The following is a 24826-nucleotide window of genomic DNA, read 5'->3' as shown; positions in this document are numbered from 1 at the left end:
TCTTGAAAAGTCAACTGGAATCTTTTTTGGATAAAAATTCAACTATATTTTTTTGAAAATTTGTTCTTTTCGAAATAAAAATTTATCTGTTTTAAGAGAAATTTAATCTTTTTGGATAAAAATGCAACTATTTGTTAGAGAAATCGACAATTTGTTAAAAATTCGTCGTTTTTGATTAAAAAATCCATTTTCCCCCCAGATACTGAATTTTTATTAAAAAATTCGTTTTTTTGTCTGGAAAAGTCAACTGGAATCTTTTTTGTATGAAAATTCAACTATATTTTTTTGAAAATTTGTTTCTTTTTGTTTGAAATAATCGTCTTTTTGGATTGAAAAATCCTTTTTTTTTGTAGAAGCATATTTTTTGTTAAAAATTTCATATTCTAAACTTGAAAAAAAACTGGAATGTCTTTTGGATTAAAATTGAAATATTTAAAACCAAATTTTAATAAAAATGTATCTGTTTTAAGATAAATTTAATCTTTTTGGATAAAAATGCAACTATTTGATAGGAAATTTAACAATTTTCTGAAAATGTCATCATTTTTTGTTATAAATTCGTCTTTTTGAATTGAAAATTCCTTTTTTTGTAGAAACTTTTGTTAAAAAATTCATATTTTAATTATGAAAAACAACTGGAATATTTTTTGAATGAAAATTGATTTATTTAAAACAAAATTTTAATAAAAATTATCGTTTTTTAAGAGAAATCGAACCTTTTTTGGATAAAAAAGCAATTATTTATTAGAGAAATCAACAATCTTGTAAAAAATGATCATTTTTGGTTAAAAAAATTCGTCTTTTTGGATTTAAAATTCCCTTTTTTTTCGTAGAAACCTATTTTTTGTTTTAAAAAATCAAATTCTTATCTTAAAAAAAAACTGGAATATTTTTTGTATGAAAATCCAACTATTTTTGAAAATAAAAAAAATTCATTTGTTTTAAGAGAAATCTAACCTTTTTTGTTGATAAAAATCTAACTATTTGTTAAAGAAATCAACAACTTGTTTAAAATTCATCGTTTTGGATATAAAATTGCATTTTTTGCAGTAACTTATTTTTCGTAAAAAAATTCATTCTGGATCTGGAAAAGTCAACTGGAATCTTTTTCGGATGAAAACTCAACCATTTTTTTCAATTTGTTCTTTTTTAAATAAAAATTTATCTGTTTTAAGAGGAATTTAATCATTTTGGGATAAAAATGCAACTATTTTATAGGAAATTCAATAATTTTCTTAAAATTCAATCATTTTTTGTTATAAATTCGTCTTTTTAGATATAAAATTTCCTTTTTTTTTAGAAACTTATTTTTTGTTAAAAAAATTCATATTCTAATCTTGAAAAAAAAACTGGAATATTTTTTGAATGAAAATGGAACTATTTAAAAAAATCTGTTTTAAGAGAGATTGAATCTTTTTTGAAGAAAAATGCAACTATTTGTTAGAGAATTCAACAATTTTGGTACAAATTTATCCTTCGAAATTGAAAAAATTCGTCTTTTTTGCTTGAATTTTGCTGATTACGGATCAAAATAATTTTTTGAAATATAAAATATTACATTATTATATCATGATTATTATAGAATATTATAAAATGAATTTTTGACGATTAATTAGCCAAATTTAACCTCAGAATTAATTAAATAATTGTCCTGGTCGTAAAAATAGATAATTATCGGGAGAATGTTTTTGCGAATTTGCAAAAATTAAATATTTTACAAACTTTTCCTTCATTTAAACAATTTTTTTTCCGCATAATTTTAATCTCTACTCACTACTAATCACAGAGCTCATTGGTAATTGTCTTGTTTTCGGAGGCACTTGTGGAGGACTTTTGCGTCTTCTGGGCGATTTATCTTCGTTGCTTAATTGTTGCACCTGGAAAAAATTGTTTAAAATAATAGTTTCAATATGGAAATTGAAAATAAATGAAAAAATTTGCTCGAAAAATTCGAACCTGATAATCGATAGCATTGAACTGCCATTTCCAGGAGTGATTGTAAAGAAAAGGCCGATGATCGAATCGATTATCATCAGGACTGTAAGTTTCTGCGTGGCAAGAAGGCGTCAAAACTGTCATTTTGTGACGATTTATTGCATAGCATCGATAGAAATGCTTCACTTTATCTGCCACCTTCAATAAAAGAATAAAAAATTCATTCAAAAAATGAAATAATAGCCAAGAGAGATTAATTTTCAATCAAGATATATTCATTTTTAACTAAATATAAACAATTTTCACGGTTAATGAAATTTAACAAATCGAACTTTGTATTAGCTAAATACTAATATTTTTTGGCGAAAAAATTCAATAATTTTCTAAAAGATTCGTTATTTAGCTTAAAAATTCAATTATTTGTTTCGAAAATTCAACTATTTTCTACAAAATATGGCATTGGGTTTTAAAAAATCAATTATTTGTTTAAAAAATTCATATATTTTATTAGAAATTATTATTTTTGTCGAAACTTACACTTGTTTCTAAGAAATTCGTGTTTTTTGCTCTAAAATTCAACTATTTTATTGGAAAATAATATTTTTTCTCAAAAATCCAACAATTTTCTTTTAAAAAATCATATTTTTTACTTAAAAATTTAACTATTTTCAACGAAAAAATCATATTTTTGGCTCAAGAATTCATCTAAACAGTGAAAAGTTGAAATATTTGATAAGGAATATTTTTTTGTCGAAAATTCAACACTTTCCTAAAAAATTCGTTTTTTGACTTAAAAATGCAATTATTTATTCCGAAAATTCAACTATTTTCTAGGAAATCCACATTTTTGGATTGAAAATTCATCTTTCTACGTTAAAAATTCAACTGATAAGTTAAAATTTTAACTATTTGATTAAAAAATTAATATTTTGTCAAAAGTTCAACTATTTCCTGAAAAATTCGGTTTTTGGCTTGTAAATTCAATAATTTTTTTTTAAATTCATCCTTCTAGGTTCAAAATTCAATTAATAAGTTAAAAAATGAAATAATTTATTAAAGAATAATTTTTTTTGTCGAAAATTCAACACTTTTCTAGAAAATTCGTTTTTTGGCTTGAAAATTCAATTATTTATTTAGAAAATTCAGCTATTTTCTAAAAAATCCATATTTTTGAATTCAAAATTCATCTTTCTACGTTAAAAATTCAACTGATAAGTTAAAAGTTTAAATATTTGATTAAAAAATTAATATTTTGTCAAAAATTCAAATATTTTCTGAAAAATTCGGTTTTGGGCTTGTAAATTCAATTATTTTTTTTAAATTCATCTTTCTAGGTTCAAAATTCCATTAATAAGTTGAAAGTTGAAATAATTCATTAACGAATAGTTTTTTTTTTGTCGAAAATTCAACACTTTTTTAAAAAATTCATGTTTTCGGCTAAATAATTCAAATATTTGTTTCAAAAATTAACTATTTTCTCAAAAATCCATATTTTTGGCTAATAAATTGCATAGCATCGATTGAAATGTTTCACTTCAACTGCCACCTTCAATAAAAATATAAAAAATTGATTCAAAAAATGAAATAAGAGTCAAGAGAGATTAATTTTCAATCAAGGAATATTAATTTTTTACTAAATATAAACAATTATCACGGTTAATGAAATTTGACAAATCGAACCTTATCTTAGCTAAATGCTAAAATTTTTTTTCGAAAATTCAACAATTTTCTAAAAAATTCGTTTTTTGGCTTAAAAATTCAATTATTTGTTTTGAAAATTCAACGATTTTCTAAAAAATTTCATATTTTTAGTTTGAAACTTAATTTTTCTACGCAGACAATTCAACTAATGAGTTAAAAAATGAACTATTTTATTTAAAAAATAATATTTTTAGTCAAAAATTAAACTGTTTTCTAAAAAATATGGCTTTGGGTTAAAAAAATCAATTATTTGTTTAAAAAATTCATATATCTTATTAAAAATTAATATTTTTTGTCGAAAATTACACTTGTTTCTAAGAAATTCGTGTTTTTGGCTCTAAAATTCAACTATTTAATTAGAAAATAATATTTTTTCTCGAAAATCCAACACTTTTATTTTAAAAAATCATATTTTTTACTTAAAAATTTAACTATTTTCAACGAAAAAATCATATTTTTGGCTCAAGAATTCATCTAAAAAGTGAAAAGTTGAAATATTTGATTGAGGAATATTTTTTCTTGTCGAAAATTCCACACTTTTCTAAAAAATTAGTTTTTTGGCTTAAAAATTCAATTATTTATTTCGAAAATTAAACTATTTTCTAAAAAAATCCATATTTTGGATTGAAAATTCATCTTACTATGTTAAAAATCTAACTAATTTAAAATCTAAGTTAAAAGTGTAACTGTTTTATTAAAAAATTAATATTTTTGTCAAAAATTCAACACTTTTCTAGAAAATTCGTTTTTTGGCTTCAAAATTCAATTATTTATTTCAAAAATTCTACTATTTTCTAAAAAATCCATATTTTTGGATTGAAAATTCATCTTTCTATGTTAAAAATCTAACTAATTTAAAATCTAAGTTAAAAGTTTAACTGTTCTATTAAAAAATTAATATTTTTGTCAAAAATTCAACTATTTTCTGAAAAACTCGGTTTTTGGCTTGTAAATTGAATTTTTTTTAAATTAATCTTTCTAGGTCATATTCATATAATTGTTGTCGAAAATTCAACTGTTATGTTAAAAACTAGTCTACCTGGATTGGAAATTTATCTTTTTTTGTTGAAAATTTAACTGGATTCTAAAAAATTCGTCGTTTTTGCTTGAAAATTCAACTATTTTCTAAAAAAAATCGTATTTTTGGCTAAAAAATTGCATAGCATCAATAGAAATGTTTCACATTATCTGCCACCTTCAATAAAAAAATAAAAAATTGATTCAAAAAATGAAGTGAGAGCCAAGCGAGATTATTTTTAATCAAGAAATATTATTTTTTAACTAAATATAAACAATTTTCAACTAAAAAATATAAATTTTCAACCAAAAATTAAATAATTATTTTTCAACCAAAGAAAAAAAATTCCCGGGCATTTTCCGGTTTTTTCCCGATTCGCAAACAATTGTCAGGGTTAATGCAATTTAACAAATCGATTTCTGAAACTAAATATTAATACTTTTTGTTGAAAATTCAACTGTTTTCTAAAAAATTCATACTTTCAGATTGAAAATTCATCTTTCTAGGTAGAAAATTAAACTAATAAGTTAAAAGTTGAAATATGTTATCAAAAAATTAATATTTTTATCGAAAATTCAACTTTTTCTTGAAAAAAATCGTACTTTTAGCTTGAAAATTCATTTAATATGTGAAAAAATCAACTTTTTTATTAAAAAATTAATTTTTTTCGAAAATTCAACTGTTTTCTAAAAAAAATCGTATTTTTCGCTTGAAAATTCAATTATTTATTTTAAAAATTCATCTTTCTAGGTTGAAAAATCAACTAATGAGTTCAAAATTGAAATATTTTATTAAAGAATAAATTGTTTTGTCGAAAATTCAACACTTTTCTAAAAAATTCATGTTTTCGGCTAAATAATTCAATTATTTGTTTAGAAAATTTTTGTCGGAAATTCAACTATTTTCTAAAAAATTCGGTTTTTAGCTAGAAAATTCAATTATTTGTTTTAAAAATTCATCTTTCTAGGTAGAAAATTCAACTAAAAAGTTAAAAGTTGAAATATTTGATTACAAAAACAATATTTTTTGCCAAAATTCTACTGTTATGTTTAAAACTCATCCTCATGGATTGACAATTTATGTTTTTTTTTGTTGAAAATTGAACTGGCTTCTAAACAATTCATATTTTTGCCATGAAAAGTTAAATATTTTCTAAAAAAATTTATATTTTCGACTTGAAAATTAATCTAATAAGTGAAAAGTTCAAATATTTAATTAAAAATTCAGATTTTTCGCGAAAATTCATCTGTTTTCTAAGAAATTCGTGTTTTTTTGGCTTAAAAATTCAATTATTTGTTTTAAAAATTCAACTATTATCTAAAAAATCGATATTTTTGGCTAAAAAATTGCATAGCATCGACAGAAATGTTTCACTTTATCTGCCACCTTAAGTTAAAAAAAATATTGGATTCGAAAAATGAAGTATGAGCCAAGAGAGATTGATTTTTAATCCAGAAATATTATTTTTTAACTAAATATAAACAATTTTCAAAAAAAAAATACAATTTACAAACAAAACTTAAATAGTTAATTTTCCAATAAAAAACCAAAAATCCCGGTCATTTCCGGATATTTTTCCCGATTCGCAAACAATTTTCTCGGTTAATAAAATGTAATAAATTGCACTCTGAAGCTAAATATTAATATTTTTTGTCGAAAATTCAACTATTTTCTAAAAAACCAATATTTTTGGCTTGAAAATTCATCTAATATGTGAAAAGTTCAACTATTTTATTAAAAATTAATATTTTATTTCGAAAATTCTACTGTTTTCTAAATAATTAGTTTTTTTATTCAAAAATTAAATTATTTGTTTTAAAAATTCAATTATTTAATTAAAAAATTAATATCTTGATCGGAAATTCAACTTTTTCCTAAAAAATTCGGTTTTTATGTTTAAAATTCAACTATTTTCTAAAAAATATATATTTTTGGATTTAAAATTCATTTTTCTAGGTTGCAAATTCATTTAATAAGTTAAAAACTGAAATTGAATTTATCGAAAATTCAACCGTTATGTTTAAAACTCGTCCTCCTGGATTGAAAATTTATCTTTTTTTGTTGAAAATTGAACTGACGTCTCAAAAATTCGTCTTTTTTCCTAGAAAATTCAACTAATTTCTAAAAAAATCGTATTTTTGGCTTAAAAATTCATCTAATAAGTGAGAAGTTCAACTATTTCATTAAGTATTAATATTTTTTCTCGAAAATTCAACCATTTTCTTTCAAAAAATCGTATTTTTTATTTAAAAATTCCATTATTTTCTGAAAACTTTATATTTTTAGCTTAAAAATTCATCTTTCTAGGTTGAAAATTAAAACTAATAAGTTAAAAGTTGAACTTTTTTATTAAAAAATTAATATTTTTGTCGAAAATTCAACTGTTTTCTAAAAAATTCGGTTCTTGACTTGAAAATTCAATTATTTGGTTTAAAAATCCATCTGTTAAAAATTCAACTAATAAGTTAAAAGTTGAAATATTTGATTCAAAAATAACATTTTTTGTCGAAATTTCAACTGTTATGTTTAAAAAAATTCGTGTTTTTGGCTGAAAAATTCTATTATTCGAATTGAAAATACAACTATTTTCTAAACAATCCATATTTTTGGGTTGACAATTCAACTGTTTTCTAAAAAATACATTTTTTGGCTTAAAAATTCAATTATTTGTTTTAAACATTCAATTATTTTCTGAAAAATCCATATTTTTAGCTTGAAAATTCATCGATTATGTGAAAAGTTCAACTATTTTATTAAAAATTAATATTTTATGTCGAAAATTCAACTGTTTTCTAAGTAATTAATTTTTTGGCTCAAAAATTAAATAATTTGTTTTAAAAATTCAACTATTTTCTGAAAAAATCCATATTTTTGGTTTGAAAATTGTTCTTTCTACTTTGCAAATTCAAGTAAAAGGTTAAAAGTTTAACTATTTTATTAAAAAATTAATATTTTTCTCGAAAATTCAACTTTTTCCTAATAAATTCGGGTTTTGGCTTGAAAAATCAATCATTTGGATGGAAAATCCAACTATTTTCTAAAAAATATATATTTTTAGATTTAAAATTCATTTTTCTAGGTTGAAAATTCATCAAATAAGTTAAAAATTGAAATATTTTTTGTCTTAAATTCAACTGTTATGTTTAAAACTCGTCCTCCTGAATTAAAAATTTACATTTTTTGTTGAAAATTTAACTGGCCTCTACAAAATTCGTCTTTTTTATTTGAAAATTCAATTATTTTCTGAAAAAATCGTATTTTTGGCTTGAAATCTCATGTAACATGTGAAAAGTTCAACTATTTTATTAAAAATTAATATTTTGTGTCGAAAATTCAACACTTTAAAAAAAATTCGTCTTTTGGCTTGAAAATTCAATTATTTGTTTTGAAAATTTAACTATTTTCTAAGAAATTCACATTTTTAGTTTGAAAAATTGACTCGTCCTCTTGGATTGAAAATTTTCTTTAAAAAAATCATATTTTTGGCTTGAAAATTCATCTAATAAGTGAAAAATTCAACTATTTTATTTACAAATCAATATCTTTATCGAAAAATCAACTGTTTTTTAAAAAATACGGTTTCGGCTTAAAAATTCAGTTATTTGTTTTAAAAATTCAACTGTTTTCCAAAAAATCCATATTTTTGTCTAAAAAATGCATCTTTCTAGGTTAAAAATTCAACTAATAAGTTAAAAATGGAAATATTTTGTTAAAAAAAATACATATTTTTGTCAACAATTCAACTGTTATGTTAAAAACTCGTCCTCTTGGATTGAAAATTTATCTTTTTTCCTTGAAAATTACACTATTTTCTAAAAAAATCATATTTTTGGCTTGAAAATTCATCTCATAAGTGAAAAGTTCACCTATTTTATTAAAAATTAATATTTTTTGTCGAAAATTCAACTGTTTTCTTACAAAAAATCGTATTTTTTACTTGAAAATTCAACTATTTAAATTAAAAATTCCACTATTTTCTAAAAAATTTATATTTTTAGCTCGAAAATTCATCTTTCTAGGTTGAAAATTCAACTAATAAGTCAAAAGTTGAAATATTTTATTAAAGAATCATTTTTTTTACGAAAAATTCAACAATTATGTTAAAAACTCGTCCTTCTGGATTGAAAAGTTATCTTTTTTTATTGAAAATTTAATTGGCTTCTCAAAAATTAGTATTTTTTGCTTGAAAATTCAACTGTTTTCTAAAAAAATCCTATTTTTGGCAACAAAATTCATCCAATAAGTTCAAAGTTAAATTATTTTATTAAAAATTAATATTTTTTGTCAAAAATTCCACACTTTTCTAAAAAATTAGTTTTTTGGCTTGAAAATTCAATTATTTGTTTCGAAAATTCAACTATTTTCTAAAAAATTCATATTTTTGAATTGAAAATTCATCTTTGCAATTTTATAATTCAACTAATAAGTTAAAAGTTGAACTGTTTTATTTTAAAAATAATATTTTCAGTCAAAAATTAAACTCTTATATAAAAAATTAGTTTTTAAGCTCAAAAATTAAATTATTTGTTTTGAAAATTCATCTTTCTATGATAAAAATTCAACTAATAAGTCAAAAGTTAAAATATTTTATTGAAAAATCATTTTTTTAGGGAAAATTCAACTGTTATGCTAAAAACTCGTCCTTCTTAATTGAAAAGTTATTTTTTTGTTGTTGAAAATTTAACTGGTTTCTCAAAAAGTCGTCTTTTTTCCTTGAAAACTCCACTATTTTCTTAAAAAAATAATAGTTTTGGCTGAAAAATTCATCTAATAAGTGGAAAGTTCAACTATTTTATCAAAAAATAAATTTTTTCTCGAAAATTCAACACTTTTCTAAAAAATTCATATTTTTAGCTTGAAAATTTATCTTTCTACGTTGAATACTTAATTCATAAATTAAAAGTTGAAATATTTTATTAAAGAATAATGTTTTTTAGCGAAAATTCAATGTTTATGTTAAAAATTCGTCCTCCTGGATTGAAAATTTACTTTTTTGTTAAAAATTGAATTGGCTTCTCAAAAATTCATGTTTTTTCGTTGAAAGTTTATAAAAATAAGGAAATTCAATTATTTTCTAAATAAATCGTTTTTTTTTGCTTGAAAATTCATATATAAGTGAAAAGTACAACTATTTTATTAAAAAATGATATTTTTGTCGAAAAATTAACTGTTTTCTAAAAAATACGTTTTTTGGCTTGAAAATTCAATTATGCGTTTTAAAGATTCAACTATTTTCTAAAAAATCCATATTTTGGCTGAAAAATTCATCTTTCTATGTTGAAAATTCAACTAATACATTACGAGTACAACTATTTTATTAAAAAATAATTTTTTTGTTCCAAATTCAACTGTTATATTTAAAAATGGTTCTCCTAGATTGAAAATTGATCTTTTTTGTTGAAAATTCAACTGGTCTCTAAAAAATTCGTCTTTTTATTTGAAAATTCAATTATTTTCTGAAAAAATCGTATTTTTGACTTGAAAATTTATCTAACATGTGAAAAGTTCAACTATTTTATTAAAAATTAATATTTTTTGTCGAAAATTCAACCAATATTTAAGAAATTCGAGTTTTTGGATCAAGAATTCAATTATTTGGATTGAAAATTCAACTATTTATTAAAAGAATCCATATTTTTGGTTTGAAAATTAATCTTTCTAGGTTGAAAATTCAACTAATAAGTTAAGACTTGAACTATTTTATTTAAAAATTAATATTTTTGTCGAAAAAGCAAACTGTTTTTTGAAAAATACGGTTTTTGGTTTAAAAAATTCAATTAATTAGTTAAAAGTTAAAATATTTTGTTTAGAGAATTATATTTTTGTCGTAAATTCAACTGTTATGTTTAAAACTCGTCTTCTTGGATTGAAAATTTATCTTTTTATTGAAAATTTAACTGGCTTCTCGAAAATTCATCTTTTTTCCTGGAAAATTCCACTATTTTCTAAAAAAAATAATTGTATTTTTGGATTGAAAATTCATCTAATATGTGAAAAGTTCAACTATTTTATTAAAAATTAATATTTTTTCTCGAAAATTACAAACTTTTCTAAAAAAATTCGTTTTTTGGCTTAGAATTCAATTATTTGTTTCGAAAATTCAACTATTTTCTACAGAATTCATATTTTTAGCTTGAAAATTTTTTTCTCCTAGATTTAAAATATATAATTTTTTGTTGAAAAATTAAATGTCTTCTCAAAAATTCGTCTTTTTTCCTTGAAAATTCAACTCGTTTCTAAAAAAAAGGTATTTTTGGCTTGAACATTCATCTAATAAGTGGAAAGCTCAGGTATTTTATTTAAAAATTAATATTTTTGTCGAAAAAATAAACTGTTTCCTAAAAAATACGGGTTTTGGCTTAAAATTTAATTATTCTACGTTGAGAATTCAACTAATAAGTTAAAAGTTGAACTATTTTATGAAAAAATAATATTGTTCTCGAAAATTCAACACTTTTCTAAAAAATTCGTTTTTTGGCTTGGAAATTCAATTATATGTTCCGAAAATTCAACTATTTTCTAAAAACTTCATATCTTTAGTTTGAAAACCCAACTAATAAGATAAAAGTTGAAATATTTTATTAAAAAATAATATTTTTTGTCGAAAATTTAACTGTTATGTTAAAAAATCGTCCTTCTGGATTCAAAATTTATCTTTTTTTTTTTTTGTTGAAAATTTAACTGGCTTCTAAAAAATCAGTCTTTTTTGTTTGAAAATTCAACGGTTTTCTAAAGAAAATCCTTTTTTTTTTGGCTTGAAAATTCATACAATAAGTGAAAAGTTCAACTATTTGATTGAAAATTAATATTTTTTGTCGAAAATTCAATTGTTTTCTAAAAAATTCGTGTTTTTAGCTAAAACATTTAATTATTTGGATTGTGAAAATTCAACTATTTTGTAAAAAATAAATATTTTGAATTGAAAATTCAACTAATAAGTTCAAAGTTAAATTATTTTATTAAAAATTAATATTTTTTATCGAAAATTCCAAACTTTTCTAAAAAAATTCATTTTTTTGGCTTAAAAATTCAATTATTTGTTTCAAAAATTCAACTATTTTCTAAAAAATGCATCTTTGTAGGTTAATAATTTAACTAATAAGTTAAAAGTTAAGCTATTTTATTAGAATATAATATTATTTTTGTCGAAAATTCAATTTTTATGTTAAAAAAACGTCCTCCTGGATTGAAAATTTATCTTTCTTGGGAGAAAATTTAACTAATAAGTTTAAGGTGAAAAGATTTGATTAAAAAATAATATTTTTGATCGAAAATTCAATTTTTATGTTAAAACATCGTCCTCCTGGATTGAAAAATTATCTTTTTTTGTAGAAAATTTAACCGGCCTCTAAAAAATTCGAATTTTTAATTTGAAAATTCAAATATTTTCTAAAAAATTTTCTAAAAAAACTCTTATTTTTGGATTAAAATTTCAAGTGATAAGTTAAATCTTCAACTATTTAATAAAAAACATAAAAAACTCGCCCTGTTAGATTAAAAATTTTTTATTTTTTGTTGAAAATTTAACTAGCTTCTCAAAAATTCGTCTTTTTCCTTTGAAAATTCCACTATTTTCTAAAAGAAATCGTATTTTCGCCCTGAAAATTTATCTAATAAGTGAAAAGTTAAACTATTTTATTAAAGATTAATATTTTTTCATGAAAGTTTAACTTTTTTCTTTAAAAAAAAATCGTATTTTTTACTTGAAAATTCAGGTATTTAAATTGAAAATTCTACTATTTTCGGAAAAATTCATATTTTTAGCTTGAAAATTCATCTTTATAGGTTGAAAATTCAACTAATAAGTGAAAAGTTAAAATATTTTATTAAAAGTTGATCTTTTTTGTTAGAAATGTAACTGTCTTCTAAAAATTTCGACTTTTTTAATTGAAAATTCAACTATTTGGATTAAAAATATAAATATTTTCTAAAAAAATCGTATTCTTGTCTGTAAAATTCAACTATTTGGAAATAAAACTATGGTTTTTTTTTTAAATTAAATTTAGCGGACAAGAATAAAACGATTCAACTCGCCTCTTTAGGTGTGCAATTGTCCCAAGTGTGTACAAGTTTGCAGAACATCGAGAATGGACCAGCACAATTTTGTTTTCTGAGTCTCCCAAAAATTCCCAACTCAACGTAAGTCATTCCCATGTCAACTTCATCCAACTGCGCGTAATGCCCATCCTGCAAAGGTTCCAATTCCGCAGTTGGAAGAGCTTCAAGAATTCCAGTTAGAGTTCTGATTTTGTATTTCCTCCTGCAAAATTTAATTTATTAAAGGCCAGAATAAAAAAAATTACATTCTTGGAGGTCTGAGCTAATTCTGTGCCCAAGCAATTCTTCTCTTGCTCTTTAAATTTTCGAGAAAAACGTCGGACTGCAAATTGTAATAGGAAAAAAATCCTGAAAAAGTTTCGAATTTTTTGTTTGAAATCTTCAAAAATCTAGACTTCGTTTTACATGTTTTGAAATCTTTTCAAATTTTTACTTATGTTCCAAATTTTTTCAAAATTTCTAAATATCTTGAAAAATTATTTAAATTTTTATTTTAAATCATTCGAAAATAAAAAATATCCTCTAAAATCTTCCAGATTCTTATAAAATTTTTAAAAATCTTTTTCAACTTTCAGTAAAAATTAATTTTGGAAAATAAAAAAAAATTAAGACGCCTAGGAATTTAAGCAAGGATTTTGTATTGTTGCACTTTTTCCTTCAAAATGTATTTTTTACAATTAAAAATCATTTTAAATTCTTCCAGGAATCTCACTTTTTTAATTATGTAACCTTTCAGCTTCAAAATTTGATTTTGATATCTTCAAAAGTCTACAAATTATTTTTAATTTTTTTTAAATCGTTTCAAATGTAAAATAAATAAATAAATATATTTTAAAATTATTTAAATTTTCCTAATATTTTTCTTTTAAATCACGTGAAAATAAAAAATATGCTCTCAAATCTTCCAGGTTCTTTCTTGAAAATGTTTAAAATCTTTTTCAACTTTCATTACAAATTAATTTTGCAAAATAAAAAATAAAAATTTAAGTCGCCTAGGAAGTTTTGCTAAGATTGTGTATTATTGCAAGATTGCCAAATTTTTGTGACAAATTTACCAATCTGTTTCGAAATTTTAGAGAATAATTTCAAAAGGTTTACAAAATTTTTCACTTTTTCCTTAAAATTTTTTTTTTTACAATAGGAAATCATTTTAAATCCTTCCAGGAATCTTACTTTTTTGAATTTTGTAACTTTTCAGCTTCAAAATTTGATTTTGATATCTTCAAAAGTCTACATTTTGATTTTAATTTTTTTAAATCGTTTCAAATGTAAAATTATTTTTAAAATTGGTTTTAAACTTCTAAACATCTTTTAAAATTATTCTAATTTTTCCTAATTTTTCTTTAAATCATGCGAAAATAAAAAATATGCTCTAAAATCTTCCGGATTCTTTATTGAAAAATTTTGAAATCTTTTTTAACTTTTGGTGAAAATTAATTTTGCAAAATAAAAAAAAAATTAAGTCGCCTCGGAATTTTTGCTAAGATTTTGTATTACTGCAAGATTGCAAAGTTTTGCTTAAGAATTTACTACAATCTGTTTCGAAATTTTAGGAGATAATTTCGAAAGGCTTAAAATATTTTTCATTTTTTCCTCTAAACTTTATTTTGTACAATAAAAAATTATTAAAAATTATTCCAAGAATCTTATTTTTTTTATTTTGTAATCTTTCAGCTTCAAAATTTGATTTTGATATCTTCAAGTCTACATTTTGTTTAAAATTTTTTTTAATCATTTCAAATGTAAAATTATTTTTAAACTTCTAAATATTTTTCAAAATAATTCTCATTTTCCTTCAAATTAAAAAAAAAGACTGCAGTATCCAAAAATTGCCTTAAAATTTCGGAAATTCTTTTTCAAACAATTTTCGGAATCTTTTAAAATGTGTCCAAATATTTAACAATATTCTCTCAAAATAAACTTTCAAAATTATTTTAATTATTTTAAAACCTCTAAATATCTATTCAAATTATTCCAATTTCGTCGAATTTACAATAAAGAATCCGGAAAATTTTCCGGACTCTGTTGAAAATTCTGAAAATATTTTTCAATTTTTTCTAAGAATTAATTTTTAAAATAAAAAATCACTTTAAAATTGCTTAGGAGAAGCAACAATTTTGTTTGAGTTCCTTAAATACACAAATTTGTTCTAAAATTTTATAATGTCGCAAGACTGAACTTTTTTTTAAACTCCCTTCAGTTTGCGTCCAAATTTTCGAAAATCATTTAAAGTGTTTTAAAATATTTTTCCATTTTATGTTAAAATTAATTTGTCAACATCTTAAGAATTCCTTGAAATTTTTCTAGGAATAACTCATCCTAACTATTGCCACCTAAATCATAATTCATACCTAAAAAATCCTGAATCATTATTCCAAACTTTCAGTATTAAATACTAACTCATCATAACTTAACTCATAACTCCCACTATAAACTCCTAACTCACAACTAGAAAGCTCATCCTAACTCAACACTGCTCTCTAACTCTCTCTATTAACTCGTAACTCACAACTACTCACTCATCTTAACTCATATCTCCCAATATTAACTCCTAACTCATCCAAACTCAACTCATAAATCAACACATAACTCCCACTATTAAATCCAAACTCACAACTTCTAACTCGTAAATCACACTATTAAATCCTAACTCCCAAATTACAACTACTAAATCATCCTAACTCCCAACTCACAAATTCTAAATCATCCTAACTCACAACTACAAAATCAACCTAACTCATTCATCCTAACTCCCACTATTAACTCATAACTGATCCAAACTCACACAACTCATAACTCCAAATATTAACTCCTAACTCGTCGTAATTCACAACTACTAACGCATAACTCCCACTTTGAACTCCCAACTACTAATTCATCCTAACTCATTACTCTTAACTCCCAATATTAACATCTAACTCAACTCATGACTCCCACTATTAACTTTGTACTATTAACTCCTAACTCACAACTTACAATAACTAAATCATCCTAACTCCCAACTCACGACTAATAAATGATTCTAACTCCCACCTCACAACTACTAATTTATCCTAACTCCCACTTTTTATTATTAATTCCTAATTAGGGAGTTATTAATTCCCAATTCATCCTAAATCATTACTCCTAACTCCCACTATTAATTCCTAACTCATCCTAACTCACACAATTTATAACTTCCACTATTAATTTCTAATTCATCCTAAATCACAACTCATAACTCCCAGTATTAATTCCTAACCCGTACTAACTCACACAACACATAACCCCTAATATCAACTCCTAACTCATCCTAACTCAACTCATGACTCCCACTATTAACTTCGAACTCATAACTCACAACTGCTAACTCATCATACCTCATTACTCCTAACTCTCAATATTAACTCCTAACTCATCGTAACTCAACTCATGAATCCCACAATTAGCTTTTAAGCCATCCCAACTCTAAGCTCATAACTCCCACTAGTATTCCTAACTCATCCTAACTCATCCTAACTGAACTCATAACTCTCAACATTAACGCCTAAGTTATTAATCACAACTTCTAACTCCTCCTAACTTATTAATCACAACTTCTAACTCCTCCTAACTCATTAATCACAACTACTAACTCCTCCTAACTCATAAATCACAACTACTTAATTATCCTAACTGATTACTCCTGACTCCCACTATTAACCCCTAACTCATCATAACCCTAAACTTATGATTCCCAATATTAACTCTTAACTCGTCATAACTCACAACTCCCACTATTAACTCCTAACTCATCCTAACTCTAAACTTATAACTCCAAATATTACTCCTAACTCATCCTAACTCACAACTGCCACTTTTAACTCCTAACTCATCGTAACTCACAGCTAAGAGCTTATAACTCCCACTATTAGCTTTTAACCCATTCAATCTCTAAACTCATAACTCCCACTAGTACTCCTAACTCATCCTAACTCATCCTAACTCAACTCATAACTCTCAATATTAATTCATAACTCATACTAACTCACACAACGCATAACTCCCAATATTAACTCCTAACTCATTCTAACTCAACTCATGACTCCCACTATTAACTTCGAACTCATAACAATTAACTCATCATAACTAATTACTCCTAACTCCCAATATTAACTCCTAACTCATCCGAACTCAACTCCCACTATTAACTCCTAACTCATCGTAATTCACAACTAATGACTCATAACTCCCACTTTGAACTCCCAACTACTAATTCATCCTAACTCATTACTCCTAACTCCCAATATTAACATCTAACTCAACTCATGACTCCCACTATTAACTTTGTACTATTAACTCCTAACTCCCAACTTACAATAACTAAATCATCCTAACTCCCAACTCACGACTAATAAATGATTCTAACTCCCACCACACAACTACTAATTTATCCTAACTCCCACTTTTTATTATTAATTCCTAATTAGGGAGTTATTAATTCCCAATTCATCCTAACTCATTACTCCTAACTCCCACTATTAATTCCTAACTCATCCTAACTCACACAATTTATAACTTCCACTATTAATTTCTAATTCATCCTAAATCACAACTCATAACTCCCAGTATTAATTCCTAACTCATAACTACGAACTCGCCCTAACTCATAACTACTAACTCCTCCTAACTCATGAATTACAACTACTAACTCACCTCAACGTATTACTAATAACTCCCAATATTACTCCTAACTCTTCCTAAAACACAACTCCCACTATTAACTCCTAACTCATCGTAATTCACAACTAATGACTCATAACTCCCACTATTAATTCCTAACTCATCCTAACTCACACAATTGATAACTTCCACTATTAATTCCTAATCCATCCTAAATCACAACTCATAACTCCCACTATTAATTTCTAACCCATACTAACTCACACAACACATAACTCCCAATATTAACTCCTAACTCATCATAACTCAACTCATGACTCTCACTATTAACTTCGAACTCATAACTCACAACTATTAACACATCATAACTCATAACTCCTAACTCCCACTATAAACTTCTAACTCACAACTCCTGACTCATTACACCCGCTATTAACTCTTAAATCACAAGTCTTAACTCATAACTTCTAGCTCACAAATCCTAACTCATAACTCTCAATTGAACGAATTCGGGAATGTTCAAACAACTTATTTACATAATAAAATCCTACAAATCTCTTTTTTCTAGAAGATTAAATTAAACAGTTTACCCAAAGTAATCCAGAAATCTTTTCAAATCATTCTTAGCAATTCCACCAATCGGATTGATGTCAGCACTGCTGCAGTCATATTTTGTAAAATATCCTCGCAAAGCTTCATCAACATTACTGCAACCGAGGACGAGAAGTCCTCCAGGTCGTCCCCGAACCCAAAGCATCAACTGTGCGAAAAGATAAGCAATCACCATCCGGAGTCGAGCCTGAAAATTTAAAAAATTTCCAATATCAAAATCTGAATATATTTGGTCTAATCTTAAAGGAATTTTTATTTTTGATATTGAGATTATTGACCAGATGAATGTATTAATAATTTTGATGTTAATTTTTTTCTCTACTGGGCAAGAATTAATTTTTTTTTCAATATTGATTTTAGACATTATTTCTAACTCCGCTGGAATTCGAGCTCTAATAAAAATTGTATGAAAAAAGTTATTTTATTATTATATAAGAATTGATTAAAATTAACGTCAAAATTATTAAAGAAATTTTGTTTGGATTCCTACTCATCGTAGTAAAAGGGACCTACAAATTTATTGTGATACTGAAGATGGCAATGCTTCTATTAAAAAAAAAAGAAATATTAGGATGTTATTCAACTGTTCATCGGAAATAATTAATGAGTTCAGAATATTTGGTTTTAGTTTAAAAATAATTTTAATCACATTCTTTAGACTTTTTTTACATTCTCATTAGATAAGGTATTAGATTTGTGTAAAATTTGTCCCCCTCCAGTTTTTGTCAAATGTCCAAGTTTTGAGACCCCCTGAATCCGAAAAACAGGTTCTTACGAATGTGTCTGTCTGTATGTCTGTGTGTCTTTTGAGTCCACTTTTTCAAAAATTCAAAAATTCTCTGTACGGTTATTTATAGTATTCAAAAATTCGAACAATTTATCCAAATGACTTTTTTCATAATATCAAAAATTCCCAGAGTTACAGCATTTACAAAATTCCAAAAACACACACGAAAATGAACATTTTAGGCCAAATAACGCACGATATGAAAAAAAGGCGAGAGAAGAAAAATGTTGTTTTTTTAATGCCCTACAAGATTATTATAACAATTTTTTTAATTTTGTTGAAAAAACAAAGTTTCATATTTTGACATCATACGAAATTACGAAAAATCCAAAAATTACATTTTTCGGCCAAAATATGTAAAATAGGGTAAAAGATGAAGAGACAAAAATTGTGCATTTGCAAAAGATCTCCAAATTTGTTATCAACCACTTTTTGATAGGATGTATAGTTTTGGCTCTAATCATGAAAAACATGATTGACAGTAAAAAAAAAAATCTGCCCGCTTCGTGGGCACATTCTAATCACAACTTTGGTCATTTAATTTATTTTTCGTCTCGTGTGTGGGTTTTCAAAAAATTTAATTAATAATTTGTTATTTTTTCATATTAATACATTCTCATCAGAGAAGGTATTAGATTTTTGTAAAATTTGCCCCCCCCCCCCCCCTCCCAGTTTTTGTCGAAAATTCACGTTTTGAAATCCCTTGAATCCGAAAAACAATGTTTTTACGAATGTGTCTGTCTTTATGTCTGTCTGTCTATGAGCATGATAACTTTTGAACAAAATAATCTATTAGATTGGCCTTTGATACACTCATTTAGCGTCCTAAGCTAAATGTCAAGTTCGTTGGTCAGCCATTTTGGATAAAAATTCTAAAAGTGAGCCTATTTTGAAAGTTTTTGAGACCACATTTTTTGATGATTCAAAAATTCTCTGTACACTTGTTCATAGTACTTGAAAAATAAAATGTTAATTTTCGAAAGCCCTACAAGATTATCATAACAACTTTTTGAATTTTTTCGAAAAATTGATCATTCAAATTTTGATCAAACAAAATGTAATAAAAAATTGTATTTTGTTGTCAAACTATGAAAAGTAGGAAAAAAATTATGAAACAAAAATTATGCACCCAAAAAATATCTAAAATTTGTTATTAATCACTTTTTTATAGGACATGTAGTTTTTTTGTTATTTATAAAAAAATAACACAGAAAATACAAAACTTAAATTTTTCGACACATGACACAAACTAAGAAAAAATAAACAAATAACATTTTTTTACCGAAACGGCACAAGATAAATTAAAATATTCATAAGGGCGTATGTTCCAAAACGTAGCTACAAAATTACCTTCACCTATTTTTTTCATACGACAGGCCGTTTTTTTAACTTTTAGCATACCAAAATTGACCAGTTTTTTCTAGTCTCCAGAAAGGTTTTTTTCTCATTTATATTTTCAAACTCAAAACATGAAAAATAAACAAAAATTATGATTTAAAGTATAGTTTAAAAAATTTTTAATAGGACATTTCCAAACCAAACTTATTCAAACTAACCACTTTCAAAATAATTCAATTCTACATTTCGTACAATGATAATTAAATAAATTCAAAAATGAGTTTGTAATTAATTAGGGGAAAATTAAAGAAACTTCATAAGAATTTGATCAAATGCCTCCAAATTTAGGGTGAGTTTAAAAGACTTCAAGATGAATGAAATAAAAACTTTATCGAATGAATAGAATTGAGTAAATTTAGAAGAATGTAACAAAATTTAGGATAAACTAATAATAATCAGGGTGAATTCAAAATAAATTGCAAAAAATATTTTCAAATTTTTTTAAACGGGACAATGAAATTTCGTCTGTTTTAATACCAATGCAAGTTACGAATTATAATAATATAGATTTATGGGAATGATATAAAATTCCAGGGATAAACTCGAGTGTGAAGCACGAGATACGTGATGAGAATGTGTTCGTTAAAGCCGAAAGAGCTTTAACATAAGAGAATTCACAATCATTAAATTACTGTTGTCGATACTTTTACCTTTAGTTTTAAATAGTCTGTGCAAAAAATTCGAGCTCGAAGCGCGAGAACCAACAGTCGCGCACCCTAGGCGCGCTCGAACTTGCGAGCGCAGCGAGCCGCGCGCATGGCGCGCGATGAGCATGTACCCACGAAGCGAGCAGATTTTTTTCATTTTGAAAACACTGATATAATTTAAAGATTAATTTAGGTAGCAAATTAATTTAAATAAATTTACCCTTTTTCTTTCGCTTAAATTTAAACGGAATTAATAAAACTATATAGAAAACCGAAACATTATATTTTTCGTTCAGAATTAATCAAGTTTAGTTCAAAATCCTACTAGTTAATCGAAAATTTAGTTATTTTGTTGAACATGCAATTTTTTATTAAAAAGTCATATTTACATGTCAAAAAAATTCAACTAATTAGTTAAAAATTGAACTAATTTCTTGAAAATTCTTCTTTTTTAGTTAAAAATTCACGTATTTTGTTAATAATTCGACATTTTGAAGAAAATGGATCTTTTTTGGTAGAAAAATTAAAATTTTTGTTCAAAATTAAACTCTTTGTTTGAATGTTGAACTCTTTCGTACAAATTAGTTTTTTTGTTTCATCATTTCAATTTGAAATTGATCTCTTCAGCTGAAAATTTACATATTTTCCTAAAAACATTGTTTTTCTGTTTGTTTAGAATCAATTTTCTTTATTGAAAATCAAACTATACCATTTTTTTTGTTAAGTTCAACTTATTTTTTTAAATTATTAATGAAAATATTTTTTTTGAACTATTATTATGTATACTTTTTTGAAAAGTCAACCATTTAATCGTACATTAACTTTTTTGTTGAAAATTCGTCTTTTTCGCTAGAAAATTCAACAATTTAGTTTTAAGAAATTGAATTATTGGGCGGAAAAGTAAGTTTTTTGTTAAAAATGAGTCTTTTTGATTTGAAAATTAAAGTATTTGGTGGAAAATAAAGTTTTTTCTTAAAAAATCGTCTTTTTGCCTTAAAAATTTAACAATTTGGTTAAAAAATAACTTTTTTTTAAATTCGTCTTTTTGTCTTGAAAGATCAACAATTTGATAGAATATTACACAATTTGATCAAAAATTAACTTTTTGTAATAAGTTCTTCTTCTTGGCTTGAAAATTAAATAACTTGGCATTTGAAAAATTAAATTTTTTGTACAAAATCAGTCTTTTTGGCTTAAAAATTCAACAATTTATTTGAAAATTAACTTTTTCAGTTGAAAATTCGTACTTTTGGCTTGAAAATTTATGAATTTAGTGTAAAATTAAACAATTTGGTGAAAAATTAAATTTTTTGTTTAAAATTCATCTTTTCGCCTTGAAAATTCAACAATTTGGTTGAAAAATAACTTTTTTAGTTGAAAATTCGTCCTTTTGGATTAAAAATTGAAGAGTATAGTAGAAAATTAAATTATTTGGTTGAAAATGAACTTTCTTGTTGAAAATTAATCTTTTTGTCTTAAAAATTTAACAATTTGGTCCAAAAGTAATTTTGTTGTTGAAAATTTGTCTTTTTGACTTAAAAATTCAACAATTTGATAAAATATGAAACAATTTAGTTAGAAATTATCTTTTTTGTTGAAAATTTGTCTTTTTGGCTAGAAAAGTCAATAATTTAATTTTAAGAAATTGAAATATTGGGTGAAAATATAAATTTTTTGTTAAAAGTGAGTCTTTTACATTAAAAAATTAACTATTTGATGGAAAATTAAGTTTTTTGTCTTAATTTCGTCTTTTTGAAATAAAAATTCAACAATTTGATAGAATATTAAACAATTTGGTTAAAAAATAAGTTTTTGTTGTAAGATCATCTTCTTGGCTTGAAAATTCAACAATTTAGTAAATAATTAAACTATTTGGCTGAAAATTAATTTTCTTGTTGAAAATTCCGTCTTTTTGCCTTGAAAATTTAACAATTTAGTGGAAAATTAAATTACTTGGTGGCAAAGGAACTTTTTTGTAGAAAAATTGTCTTTTTGGCTTTGAAATTCAACAATTTGGTATAAAATTAAATTATTTAAATAAAAATGAACATTTTTGTTAAAAATTCGTATTTTTTGCTTGAAAAATCAAGAATTTAGTAGAAAAATAAACTTTTCGGTTACAAATTAATCAATTTCTTTGAAAATTTAACTAATCTGCTGAAAATTCGTTTTTTAGTTAAAAATTAATCATCTCCAGTTCAAAGTTTTTCCTTTGTAATATTAAAATTCCACTAATTAATAAAAAATTTAATAAAAATTTATTTTTGTTTAATGAAAATTCATGTACTTTGTTGATGATTTATCTTTTTTGTAGAAAACTATTTTTCTTAGTTAAAAAATAAACTTTTTGTTTTAAAATTCAACTACTTTATTAAAAATTCGTCTTTTTTCTTCCAAATTTGTATTTTTGGGTTAAAAATTCAGCTATTTAGTACAAATTTCGCCTTTTCTAGCTTAAAAATCCGTCCTTTTTATTTAAATTCAAATGGTAGATAATTAGTTTTCTTTATTGTTAAAAATTATTCTTTTATCCTGAAAAATTAACAATTTAATTTTTTTGAAAATGTATATTTTTTCTTTGAAAATTCATATTTCTTGATTGAAAATCCACTTCCTTGTCGATTTCAGTTGAATTTAACTGTTTTTTTATTTTAAAAAAATCTGCTTTTGCTGGAAGTATTAGGTATTTTATATTTCGTTGAGAATTTATTTTAAAAAGATTTTCTTTTTTTAATCAACTACTTGGTTTAAAGTCAAAGTTTTAGTTGAAAATTATAATATTTGGTCAGAAATTAACTTTTACGTTAAAAATTCGTAATTTCAGATTAAAAATTCAGCCTTTTAGTAGAAAATTCGTCTTTTTTAGCTTGAAAATTCCACAAAGTCGTTCAAAATTAATCTTGATTTTTAAAAATTCATAATTTTGATTTTGGATTCAACTATATTTTGTTAAAAGTCAATATCTTTTAGTTCATTCAACTCATTAATAATTAGTTTTCTTTTTTGTTAAAATTGAGTTTTTTCAAATAAATATAAACAATTTTCACTTTAAAAATATACATTTTTAAGAAGAAAAATTGAATTGTTAATTTTTCAGTTTAAAAAACTAAATTTTAACAACAAAGAAAAATTAATTATCAGCCAGTTAAATTTAACTAAAAAAGGCGGATTTTTAACAAAATATAGTTGAATCCAAAATCAAATTGATGAATTTTCAATAATCAAGATTAATTTTCTATTACATTGTTGAATTTTTCAAGCTGAGAAACACAAAATTTGTACTAAATAGCTGAATTTTCAAATCGAAAATACAAATTTTTAAGAAAAAAGATGAATTTTTAATAAACTGGATGAAATTTAAATCAAAAAGTTTATTTTTTAACTAAGAACAATAATTTTCTACAAAAAACATAAATTATCAAAAAAATACATAAATTTTCAATAAACGAAAAAATGGAAAAGTTAATTTTCGAGAAAGAAAAAAATTTCAATAAGAAAGGTAATTCATTCTCCATGAAAAAAGATGAATTTTTAACGAAATAGCTGCAGTTTTTAAATAAAAAGATAAATTTTCAACAGAAACTGGAATCGACTGTAATTTAAAAAAAAAATTTTCAACAAAAAACTAATTTTCGACTAATCGAATTCAACTAAAAAGGAGAATTTTTAACAAAATAGTTTAATCCTCAACAAAAATAATGAATTCTCAACAAATGCTATTAATTTTCTATTAAACATTTAAATTTTAATATCATAAAGCAAAAACTTTTAACCGAATATGATTAATTTTGAACTAAAAAAACGAATTTTCAGCAGAATAGTTAAACTTTCAAAGAACTAGATTAATTTTTAACCAAAAAGTTTATTTTTCTACTAAATTATTGATTTTTCAAGCAAAAAAGACGAATTTTCAACAAAAAAGTTCAATTTTAATTAAATAATTAAATTTTATACCAAATTGTTGAACTTCCGAGCCAAAAGGACAGGTTTTCAACAAAAAGTTGATTTTTAATTAAATAATTAAATTTT

The 24826-nt window shown here is 23.8% G+C and overlaps 1 protein-coding gene across 1 annotated transcript in view; it reads right to left on the bottom strand.

Moving 5' to 3' along the window:
• The window catches only part of LOC117172990 (glutamine-dependent NAD(+) synthetase), a 141962-nt gene that overhangs the window by 14062 nt on the left and 103074 nt on the right, over positions 1 to 24826 (bottom strand). Inside the window, exons 10-13 of the mRNA XM_033361330.1 lie at positions 17944 to 18152; positions 12689 to 12914; positions 1957 to 2133; positions 1775 to 1877 (exon numbers count right to left, since the gene is read on the bottom strand). Of these exons, the coding sequence (XP_033217221.1) occupies positions 1775 to 1877; positions 1957 to 2133; positions 12689 to 12914; positions 17944 to 18152 (715 nt within the window). The remainder of the gene's footprint in view (positions 1 to 1774; positions 1878 to 1956; positions 2134 to 12688; positions 12915 to 17943; positions 18153 to 24826) is intronic.

This window comes from Belonocnema kinseyi, chromosome 5 (assembly GCF_010883055.1).
Source record: "Belonocnema kinseyi isolate 2016_QV_RU_SX_M_011 chromosome 5, B_treatae_v1, whole genome shotgun sequence".
NCBI classification, from domain to species: domain Eukaryota; kingdom Metazoa; phylum Arthropoda; class Insecta; order Hymenoptera; family Cynipidae; genus Belonocnema; species Belonocnema kinseyi.
This window is presented reverse-complemented; position numbering and strand designations above follow the sequence as displayed.